Source organism: Salvelinus namaycush, chromosome 2 (assembly GCF_016432855.1).
Source record: "Salvelinus namaycush isolate Seneca chromosome 2, SaNama_1.0, whole genome shotgun sequence".
NCBI classification, from domain to species: Eukaryota; Metazoa; Chordata; class Actinopteri; order Salmoniformes; family Salmonidae; genus Salvelinus; species Salvelinus namaycush.
In genome coordinates this window covers 671,877-684,052 of record NC_052308.1, presented here as the reverse complement: position 1 = coordinate 684,052, position 12,176 = coordinate 671,877, and the positions used below count along the sequence as shown (strand labels likewise).

Genomic DNA, 12,176 nt, shown 5'->3' with positions numbered 1-12,176 from the left:
CATTCACCCTCTGAACGGCACATGTCTCAATTGTCTCAAAAAATATATAATAATTATTCTTAAACCTGTCTCCTCTCCTTCATCTACACTGATTGAAGTAGATTTAACAGGTGACATCAATAAGGGATCATAGTTTTCACTTAGATTCAGCTGGTCAGTCTGTCATGGAAAGAGTGTTCCTAATGTTTTGTCTACTCAAAACATTAGGTCAAGAAGGTCAAGAACGGATGAAATTAAATTCCAACTTTCCGTCACTATAAATCACCGATAAACCTGGAACAGTGGATTCATACTTTATTCTTTCATATTTTGTTCCAATAATTCACAGAAAGACATGGCGTGTATTTCTTCGTGAGCTACCGGCTCAACAAAATCACCATGGACCATGACTTCTGTTCAGCAGAAGCGAAGGTAACAAAATAAACAAACGGAAACTGCAGAGCCTTGAAACAGACATCGTGAGGTCTAACTACTGAACTTTCCTATATAAAAAGGAAAATGTTTATTTACAGGTGGGTTAAAAGTGGGCTTCGTGGGTTATCAAGAAGTTTCAACATTCAGAAAAACATCCCAAAAAGTCCCTGTCTGTTCTCCTGCAGAAATCCTGTTGAAGAATTCCAAGTTACAGGAACTCCTCAAAGCTTAATCCTTCCTGAGTCTAGAAATCCTCCACAAGCCATATCTGAAAAAACAGGGAATATTTGTAAGGTTATGGAAGTTATAGAGGTGGGGGTGTCTGCCAATCAGGCTGTGGGTGAGGGTGTCTGCCAATCAGGCTGTGGGTGAGGGTGTCTGCCAATCAGGCTGTGGGTGAGGGTGTCTGCCAATCAGGCTGTGGGTGAGGGTGTCTGCCAATCAGGCTGTGGGTGAGGGTGTCTGCCAATCAGGCTGTGGGTGAGGGTGTCTGCCAATCAGGCTGTGGGTGAGGTGGGGGTGTCTGCCAATCAGGCTGTGGGTGAGGTGGGGGTGTCTGCCAATCAGGCTGTGGGTGAGGTGGGGGTGTCTGCCAATCAGGCTGTGGGTGAGGTGGGGGTGTCTGCCAATCAGGCTGTGGGTGAGGTGGGGGTGTCTGCCAATCAGGCTGTGGGTGAGGTGGGGGTGTCTGCCAATCAGGCTGTGGGTGAGGTGGGGGTGTCTGCCAATCAGGCTGTGGGTGAGGTGGGGGTGTCTGCCAATCAGGCTGTGGGTGAGGTGGTGATGTCTGCCAATCAGGCTGTGGGTGAGGTGGTGGTGTCTGCCAATCAGGGTGTGGGTGAGTTGGGGGTCTTGAAGAGGCCAGTCTTTCTGAGGTACCGAACGAGGAGAGGCACCGACACCAGAGTAATGCTGATACGGAGAGGAGCGAAGAGCTTGTGGACGGCGTACGCTAAGACAAATGTACTGGTCCCCGCCGCCAACTTGGACTGAAGCAGAGATTCACTAAAACCTATCTTGTACAGGATGGCAGTCATGTCAATCCCACTGTGGAGAGGAAACACACACGTTATTGGAGAGTACAACAGGGATCATTTCATTTTCATCATTATTTTATGATGTGAAGCACTTTGTTACTTGTATTGAAGAGTGCTATACAAAAAGTTAACTTTCATTAAATAAAAACATGCATAGGCCACTATACATTTTCATTTAACATGGCGACTTCTGAGGCTTCCTGTTCCCTACATGGTAAACTGCAATGTACTAACACAGCACTATAGGATGCCATTTCAGAATGCACCATGTCTCCCCCCACAGTGATTATCTGGGTTGATAGCGAACTGGAGCGCCATGCTGGCTGGGAGGGTGTTGAGTCCAAGGGCCATATTACTGCCATCAGGGGAAATCTGTGAGCTGGTTGATAATCTAGGCTCAATCCCCCTGGTATGCAGTCTACTGGTCACAGCTGGCACAGAGCCAGTCGAGAGCCAGCAGGCAGGCAGAGATAAGACTCACATAACCGGGCCATGGGCCCACGGCTACAGACAGTCTAACTAACAACGTATTCTCCTACATTACACCGTCAGGAGAAGGCCTTCTCTCTATAGTCATTACACCGTCAGTAGAAGGCCTTCTCTCTATAGTCATTACACCGTCAGTAGAAGGCTTTCTCTCTATAGTCATTACACCGTCCGGAGAAGCCCTTTCTATAGTCATTACACCATCAGGAGAAGGCCTTCTCTCTATAGTCATTACACCGTCAGTAGAAGGCCTTCTCTCTATAGTCATTACACCATCAGGAGAAGGCCTTCTCTCTATTGTCATTACACCATCAGTAGAAGGCCTTCTCTCTATTGTCATTACACCATCAGTAGAAGGCCTTCTCTCTATAGTCATTACACCGTCAGGAGAAGACCTTCTCTCTATAGTCATTACACCGTCAGTAGAAGGCATTCTCTCTATAGACATTACACCGTCCGGAGAAGCCCTTTCTATAGTCATTACACCATCAGTAGAAGGCCTTCTCTCTATAGTCATTACACCATCAGTAGAAGGCCTTCTCTCTATAGTCATTACACCATCAGGAGAAGACCTTCTCTCTATAGTCATTACACCGTCAGTAGAAGGCATTCTCTCTATAGGCATTACACCATCAGTAAAGGCCTTCTCTCTAGTTATTACACCGTCAGTAGAAGGCCTTCTCTCTATAGTCATTACACCGTCAGTAGAAGGCCTTCTCTCTATAGTCATTACACCGTCAGTAGAAGGCCTTCTCTCTAGTCATTACACCGTCAGTAGAAGGCCTTCTCTCTATAGTCATTACACCGTCAGTAGAAGGCCTTCTCTCTATAGTCATTACACCGTCAGTAGAAGGCCTTCTCTCTATAGACATTACACCGTCAGTAGAAGGCCTTCTCTCTATAGACATTACACCGTCAGTAGAAGGCCTTCTCTCTATAGTCATTACACCGTCAGTAGGAGGGCTTCTCTCTATAGTCATTACACCGTCAGTAGAAGGCTTTCTCTCTATAGTCATTACACCGTCCGGAGAAGCCCTTTCTATAGTCATTACACCATCAGGAGAAGGCCTTCTCTCTATAGTCATTACACCGTCAGTAGAAGGCCTTCTCTCTATAGACATTACACCGTCAGTAGAAGGCCTTCTCTCTATAGTTATTACACCATTGTAGAAGGCCTTCTCTCTATAGTCATTACACCGTCAGTAGAAGGCCTTCTCTCTATAGTCATTACACCGTCAGTAGAAGGCCTTCTCTCTATAGTCATTACACCGTCAGTAGAAGGCCTTCTCTCTATAGTCATTACACCATCAGTAGAAGGCCTTCTCTCTATAGTCATTACACCATCAGGAGAAGGCCTTCTCTCTCTAGTCATTACACCGTCAGTAGAAGGCCTTCTCTCTCTAGTCATTACACCGTCCGTAGAAGGCCTTCTCTCTATAGACATTACACCGTCAGTAGAAGGCCTTCTCTCTATAGTCATTACACCGTCAGTAGAAGGCCTTCTCTCTATAGTCATTACACCGTCAGTAGAAGGCCTTCTCTCTATAGTCATTACACCATCAGTAGAAGGCCTTCTCTCTATAGTCATTACACCATCGGTAGAAGGTCTTCTCTCTATAGTCATTACACCATCAGTAGAAGACATTCTCTCTATAGACATTACACCGTCAGTAGAATGCCTTCTCTCTATAGTCATTACACCGTCAGTAGAAGGCCTTCTCTCTATAGTCATTACACCGTCAGTAGAAGGCCTTCTCTCTATAGACATTACACCATCAGTAGAAGGCCTTCTCTCTATAGTCATTACACCGTCAGTAGAAGGCCTTCTCTCTATAGACATTACACCGTCAGTAGAAGGCCTTCTCTCTATAGTCATTACACCGTCAGTAGAAGGCCTTCTCTCTATAGACATTACACCGTCAGTAGAAGGCCTTCTCTCTATAGTCATTACACCGTCAGTAGAAGGACTTCCCTCTATATCCAATGGCATGTGAAATGACAATGCAGTGTGCTTAAAATGCTATAGAAGTAAAAATAAATCTACGTAAGGCCTCAAACAGTTTGGGATCAACAGAGCCGTGACGACTGGGGGAGACAAATGCAATGTTTTTACATGTAACCAATCATGTTGAAGTCTTGCTTCATACATTACCTGGACACAGCAAGGTAGAACATTCCCAGAGACATGAGAGAGATGCATATGTGGAAGGAGACTCCAACTGCTCCGTACTCCTTAAACACCTTCTTCAGCTGCTGGGCCTTGCTAGGTTTGTCCTCTTCGGGCTCCGGTACCTTGGGCTCCTCAGGGACCTTGGCTGAGGCTTCTTTTGGAGTCTGGTCCTGGTCAGGTCAGAGAGAAAGAGCGCTTTTGTAAAAATGTATCCTTTAATTAAAAACTCGGGAACGTGACATTGAGATTGACTCTTTTTAAAGTGTGCCCTGGTCAAGGAATAGCAACACTGGGTCCACATATAAAATAGTCATAGAAAGTTTCCCATACAGTCTTTGTATTAGTTGAGACTCAATGAACATTTTGAAAACGGACTACGATGTGTCAGCCTCAGCCGATGAGTCAGCAGAAAATAAACAGAAGCAGATACAATCAAATGTACAGTGCATTCAGAAAGTATTCAGACCCCTTGACTTTTTCCACATTTTGTTACGTTACTGCCTTAATGTAAAGTGTATTATTTTTCTCTCTTTTCCTAATCAAAATACACACACACACACACAACCCCATTTGCACATGTATTAAAATAAATACAAAAAATGAAATATCACATTTAGATAAGTATTCAGACCCTTTACTCAGTACTTTGTTGAAACACCTTTGGCAGCGATTACAGCCTTGAGTCTTCTTGGGTATGAGGCTACAAGCTTGGCACACCTGTATTTGGGGAGTTCCTCCCATTCTTCTCTACAGATCCTCTCAAGCTCTGTCAGGTTGGATGGGGAGTGTCGCTGCACAGCTATTTTCAGGTCTCTCCAGAGATGTTTGATCAGGTTCAAGTCCGGGCTCAGGAAGGTCCCCAAGAACACAGTGGCCTCCATCTTTCTTAAATGAAACAAATTGGAACCACCAAGACTCTCCCATGAGCAATCGGAGGAGAAGGGCCTTGGTCAGGGAGGTGACCAAGAACCTGATGGTCACTCTGACAGAGCTCCAGAGTTCCTCTGTGAAGATGGGAGAAACTTCCAGAAGGACAACCATCTCGGCAGCATTCCACCAATCAGGCCTTTATGGTAGAGCGGCCAGACGGAAGCCACTCCTCAGTAAAAGACATGTAACGGATGTGAAATGGCTAGCTAGTTAGCGGGTACGCGCTACTAGCGTTTCAATCAGTTACGTCACTTGCTCTGAAACCTAGAAGTAGTGTTGCACCTTGCTCTGCAAGGGCCGCGGCCTTTGTGGAGCGATGGGTAACGATGCTTCGTGGGCGACCGTTGTTGATGTGTGCAGAGGGTCCCTGGTTCGCGCCCGTGTCGGGGCGAGGGGACGGTTTAAAGTTATACTGTAACATTGATGCTGTTGACCCGGATCACTGGTTGCTGCGGAAAAGGAGGAGGTTGAAAGGGGGGTGAGTGTAACGGATGTGAAATGGCTAGCTAGTTAGCGGGTACGCGCTACTAGCGTTTCAATCAGTTACGTCACTTGTTCTGAAACCTAGAAGTAGTGTTGCACCTTGCTCTGCAAGGGCCGCGGCCTTTGTGGAGCGATGGGTAACGATGCTTCGTGGGCGACCGTTGTTGATGTGTGCAGAGGGTCCCTGGTTCGCGCCCGTGTCGGGGCGAGGGGACGACGTAAAGTTATACTGTTACAGACACATGACAATCTGCTTGGAGTTTGCCAAAAGGCACCTAAAGACTCAGACCATGAGAAACAAGATTGTCTGGTCTGATGAAACCAAGATTTAATTATTTGGCCTGAATGTCAAGTCTGGAAGAAACTTGGCACCTCCCTACGGTGAAGCATGGTGGTGGCAGGATCATGCTGTGGGGATGCATTTCAGCAGGAGGGACTGGGAGACTAGTCAGGATCGAGGCAAAGATGAACGGAGCAAAGTACAGAGAGATCCTTGATGAAAACCTGCTCCAGAGCACTCTGGACCTCAGACTGGAGCGAAGGTTCACCTTCCAACAGGACAACGACCCTAAGCACACAGCCAAGACAACGCAGGCGGGGCTTCGGGAAAAGTCTCTGAATGTCCTTGAGTGGCCCAGCCAGAGCCCAGACTTGAACACGATCTAACATCTCTAGAGAGACCTGAAAATAGCTGGGCAGCGACACTCCCCATCCAACCTGACAGAGCTTGAGAGGATCTGCAGAGAAGAATGGGAGAAACTCCCCAAATACAGGTGTGCCAAGCTTGTAGCGTCATACCCAAGAAGACTTGAGGCCGTAATCGCTGCCAAAGGTGCTTCAACAAATTACTGAGTAAAGGATCTGAATACCTATGTAAGTCTATTTAAAAAATTTTTTTTTTACAAGTTTGCAATTGTTTGTAAAAAAAAATCTGTTTTTGCTTAGTCATTATGGGGTAGTGTGTAGATTTGGGGGGGAGACAATTTTAATACATTTTAGAATCAGGCTGTAATGTAACAAACTGTGGAAAAAGTCAAGGGGTCTGAATACTTTCTGAATGCACTGTACGTAGCCTAAGTGTCTCGGCACGCAGGGGAAGTAGTACATGGACTAGCTGCTCTTCAGGCTACAGTAAAAAAAAACACAGCATTATAATAGAAGGCTCTGGAGAAGTCATACTGCAACGGACTCCAATAGATAAGTAATGTTATATGACCAATAGAACTCTAGAAGCGGCTGCCACAGCAGAGCAGGAAATAACTAGGCACAGCCCGCTTCACCCTCACTGTAATTTTAGAAATATATATTTTTAACAATCGGTCATCTGAATCTCCCTGCTAAAATGTCCTCTAAGCAGGTTTCAACTGAACACTAAAATGTCCTCTAAGCAGGTTTCAACTGAACACTAAAATGTCCTCTAAGCAGGTTTCAACTGAACACTAAAATGTCCTCTAAGCAGGTTTCAACTGAACACTAAAATGTCCTCTAAGCAGGTTTCAACTGAACACTAAAATGTCCTCTAAGCAGGTTTCAACTGAGCACTAAAATGTCCTCTAAGCAGGTTTCAACTGAACACTAAAATGTCCTCTAAGCAGGTTTCAACTGAGCACTAAAATGTCCTCTAAGCAGGTTTCAACTGAGCACTAAAATGTCCTCTAAGCAGGTTTCAACTGAACACTAAAATGTCCTCTAAGCAGGTTTCAACTGAACACTAAAATGTCCTCTAAGCAGGTTTCAACTGAGCACTAAAATGTCCTCTAAGCAGGTTTCAACTGAGCACTAAAATGTCCTCTAAGCAGGTTTCAACTGAACACTAAAATGTCCTCTAAGCAGGTTTCAACTGAGCACTAAATTAGCCACATGGTTCTGTCCCTTTCCCTCCTCTTGTTGTTTTTCTATTTGACCCAAACAACACGGGGTGAGGCCAGGCTAGTGCAGTGAAGCACCACAAGCTTCTCCAACAATAGACAAAAGGCCAAAGAGGCAGAGAGAAGGACAGACACGGACTGCTTTCCAAGCCAGAGAGGAACAGAGCAGAGCAGGCAGGGAGCAGCCGTGGGAAGGTCATGTGAGTGAGTGGTATAGGGAGTATTGCCAGGGAGGCAACAAGAACAGAGGGACTGTGTGTGTGTGATAACAGCTTTTGAGAGGATGCAGACGGCAGACAAACACACAGCACCACCCTAACCCGGCCCAGCCCGCCACCCTCACTAGCACATCTGCTACTTTGAATGAGAGGGCCGAGGACAAACATACCAGCATTAGTTAAGCCCTCTTACGTCATGAACTTCAAGCAGAATGTTGCTGTGTTATAGGTGTTAGAAATCATGAAAATTAGACCTATACGTTGCAGGGTCTTCCAGCTAAAGAACAAGTCTTTACCATGGACCTCACAGCAGTCCTACTAACCGAACAGTATGTCTATTCCCATCTGTTCACAGACAGTTTTTCCTTTATAATGATGACTCGGGAACTTGTCTCAATGTTCCTGCTGTTTTCAGAACAAACCAGTTATAGAGGAAAGGGGAAATGACTATGATTTATTAAAATAAGAATATACTCGATTTTTCCCTAGAGTGCATCCCATCCTCAATGTATTTATTACAGACTCATAATAGACGAGTAGAGCTTGACTGAAGCGGTAGCCTATGGGTGCGTTCGTAAATTCGCTCGGGCTATCTACTCCGATTTCAGAGCTCTCTCGTCTGAGTACAAGAGCGCAGAATAACTGATGAATTTACGAACGCTCGTTTAATATGGCCGGTGTCAGTAAACGTCGGGGGGAAAAACGTTATTAAATTGTTGCCAGCAGCACAGTTACAGTCACCAACGATCTGGGTAACATGAAAACAGCCTAACCAGCTCTACTAGGGCGAGTAAAATGGTCAGAGTGAGGTGTTCTCTCATTTGTGTATGAAAGTAGCTAGCTAACTTTAGCCAGTTAGCTTGGGTGTTGGACTGCCGTTTTAAGGTCAGACGCTCGGAACAGCCCAACTCCTCCGCCAGACCTTCCAGTGTGCGCTCTGAACCCCCCGACAGAGAAACACTCTGAATTACCGAAGGACCAGAGCACACCAGAACATTGGACAAGGGAAATAGAAGCAGGACAGTGTGGTACTGTGAAATGAAGATAAATAACAAGTTATACATCATCCAGAGTAGTTTTAAGTTTCCTGATAGTTGTATCCGATAATTGCCTATAGGCTTTTGTACACCAAGCTACCTATAGCTAGCTATAAACCCCAACCCCACAGAGACAGCATTAGGCCGATTCTGTCCCTTCTGATTCACACGTCTGACATCACGTGAACAGAGCTGTGTCCGCGTCATGTTACTTGCATAACATAGCTGCAATGTACAGGGCTGGCTTTATAATGTGGAGTAGGCCAATTACTTGTAACAAACTAGTATTGCAATCCTTTTAGCAATGTAATTACTGTGTCATTTATCAAAACAACAGGCAGAGAACCAGCAACTGTTGACTCGACACTAAACCCTGCGCGAGTTCAGGGTCGTATTGTTTGGTATAGCTAAGTGGGGCATGATTACTGGTCAAACATGGTTCAATTCGGTGACACGGAGGTTAAACAAATACCATTCAAAGCTGAACATTTACCCCTTTGAAGACAGCGGTCGAGTCTTCCAGGCCTTTTGGCGCGGCAGCAACAGACGATAGATCCCTCATTTGCACAGTCGATGTGGGACAGCAGCGATGCTTGCAGACCTTCGCGCCAGACGTAAACAAAACAGTTTCAAGTCCATCTATATGTAGTTTCTGTCTGTTTTGGCCTCCATTCGTCCGATGTAGCGGTAAGCTAGTGTTACAATATGTAGGGCTGAAAATAGTTTTGTTGGAGAAATTGAAAGCGAACAGGGTTACTCGAGGTAATTGTTCCCGATGTGTGATTATGAAACGAACCGAGTCCCAGTTTTTGATGGAAAACATGTCCTTCTCCCTCTTTTCTCGCTTTCCATCAGGCGAAAGTGCAGAATCATCCCGGCCACCACCACGGACATATCCACAAAACGCTCGGGAGCGATGTAATGTATGGCTGTTACGCAATGGCCAGGTAATGTCAGCTGGTCTGTTTGCTTTAAGTTGCGCCGCTGCCCTGGTCGTGGAGTTTAAACCCAGCTCCAAAGCCGTGGCCGACAGCCTCGCTCCACGACACAAAAACATGGTTCCCGTCGCAAAAACTACACACAAAGCCCGGTCTATAAAGCGGATTAATTAAAATAACAATTAACATTAGACGAAGAAGCTAATAAAGGTTTACAAGAATAGCGTAGACATTAATAGCAGGTTGATAGCTATCAACACGCTGTCCTCATCTCGCTCTGCTGATTAGAGTGAGACAACCAATGAGGACATTCACTGTTCCACCAATAACGAGCCCGTTTGTAAGGAGAAAAAACCTTAAAGTTACAACAATACATGTAACCTACATTATACCCTATGTAGTTGCGCACTCACTGATCTTTGCAATAGTGACATGGAGCCTAATATTATGCGTAGGCTAGATCAAAATGGAATGTAGGCTACATTACGGCTATGTATTTACCATAATTATGCACATTTAACTATGTTTGGAAGCCGACAATAGACCATTTATAAACTGTCATTTTAAACCAATATGTGACCAATATCAACAACAAATGCTATGTTTGCCATTGCATTTAATCAGCCCTCTCCTCTCCCTGTTTAGCACAGTATGACAGTGCGTGTCTAACATCATGGAGGATGTCAAATATTTCCCCGTGCTATACAGGTGTAATATGAAGCTCCAGCCAGTCATACTAATGATAGCTCTGCCTCGTCTTGGACTGAAGGAAGTTAGATATTGAATAACCTAAAAGGGGGTGGCTCAGTTAGTTAAAGAACCATACTGTTATAATGTTCACTCTTACTGTTATAAACATGTTCACCCCTACTGTCGCTCTATAGTTTAGAGAAAATACCAGTATTATTCCATAACAATTGTTACCTCATGTTTCATGCTCTATTCTGTAGCCTGCCCTGGGGGCCTACCAACTGAATTGTATTTTATCTCGAGCAGATACTAATTGTGTCGATACAGATAAGGTTATCCACATGATCAGTTACACTATGGATGAGTGGAGGCTGTTGCTGAGCAACTGAAATTCTGCCTTTGCAGTATGTCATGCGTGTCCTTGCTGTGTGTGTATTTCAAATTTGTGGAAGTGTGTCAGTATAGTATTGTTGCATGTCTGCAAGTCCAAAAGTCAGTCTGTCTTTCTTTCACAGGAAGTGGATGCATGCATGGTTAAACCACATGACAAACAAGTCTTAGACGTAACTTTCTCACCTAGTTAGCTCGTAGATTATGATTTGAATACCGGTATAAAACGCTTTCTGTTACTGAATGTAAAACTCACTATGCTCTCTTTTACAACCTCGTTGTAGTAATCTGCCTCGGGAATTTACACAGTTAGTGTGAGAGCTGGCAAGCAGCCATTCAAAACAACCTATTGCTAGGGCTACAACTGTACTCCATAACTCCTTACTACCATTCCCACTAAACATCAACACGGCAGGGGAGTTATTGGTGCCTGGTGAAGTCTGGAGCATCCTATAATGTCTATCTATACAATTAAAATTATCTGGGAAATGTATATCTGTTTGATATCTGTACACATTTTTATAGTAGACCCCAACACACACACGGGAAACTGTTGGTCTTGAAAAACCCAGCAGCGTTGCAGTTCTTGACACACTCAAACCAGTGGGGCTGGCAACTACTACCATCCCCTATTCAAAGGCACTGAAATCTTTTGTCTTACCCATTCAACCTCTGAATGGAACATGTACACAATCCAGGTCTCAATTGTCTCAAGACTTAAAAATCCTTCTTTAACCTGTCTCCTCCCCTTCATCTACACTGATTGAAGTGGATTTAACAGGTGACAGCAATAAGGGATCATAGCTTTCACCTGGTCAGTCTATGTCATGGAAAGACCAGGTGTTCCTAGTATTTTTTTTACACTCGGTGTATAGAGCAAGTACAATCTTAATGCTGAAACAACATTAAATAGTCTCAACCATATTCCCACTTCTTGTTTTTTAAAATTATGTTATAGAGCATGAAAATAGGATGTTACCCAATACGTGAAAGGCCACAGTCAGTCAATCCCCACAACGTGCAAACAACTCACAAACGACAACTGTGGATTATTGTCACTGCAAACACTCAGCAAGATGCAGACTAGCTGCCATGTGTCACATAATCACTGCAATGAACATACCTGTCTGTCTAAACATAGCATGATGATAGAGAGCAAACACAAACACTCTTCTGTTTCCGCTTTGTGACATACTGTAGGGGGCAAGTTGAGAAACCAGAAGATCTGGTACTGTAGACAGATAGCTGCAGTAGCGTGTGGACACGCGATATTTCCCCGTTTCATCAGACACTCTATTGCTTGCCCTTTATTTGTCTCGCCATGACGATCGTCTTACTCGTTCTAGTTACAGACACAGGGTATGTGTTTGAAATGGCACCCTGTTCTCTCTACAGTGCACTACTTGGGCCCGGGACAGCTCTCACTGTGACTGTAGATAACAGATAAGCTGTTTCTGATCTTAAGAAATATATAAATGTACACTCACCGGCCAGTTTATTAGGTCCATCCATCTA

The 12,176-nt window shown here is 44.6% G+C and overlaps 1 protein-coding gene across 1 annotated transcript; it reads right to left on the bottom strand.

Moving 5' to 3' along the window:
- Positions 1-277: 277 nt before the first annotated feature.
- LOC120057740 (protein FAM210A-like) lies at positions 278-9,885 on the bottom strand. Its single transcript, XM_039006223.1, has 3 exons — positions 9,137-9,885; positions 4,090-4,277; positions 278-1,461 (listed from the first exon to the last, which is right to left on the bottom strand). The coding sequence occupies exons 1-3, from the start codon at positions 9,698-9,700 to the stop codon at positions 1,242-1,244; spliced, it is 972 nt and encodes a 323-aa protein (XP_038862151.1). The 5' UTR covers positions 9,701-9,885; the 3' UTR covers positions 278-1,241.
- Positions 9,886-12,176: the final 2,291 nt, after the last annotated feature.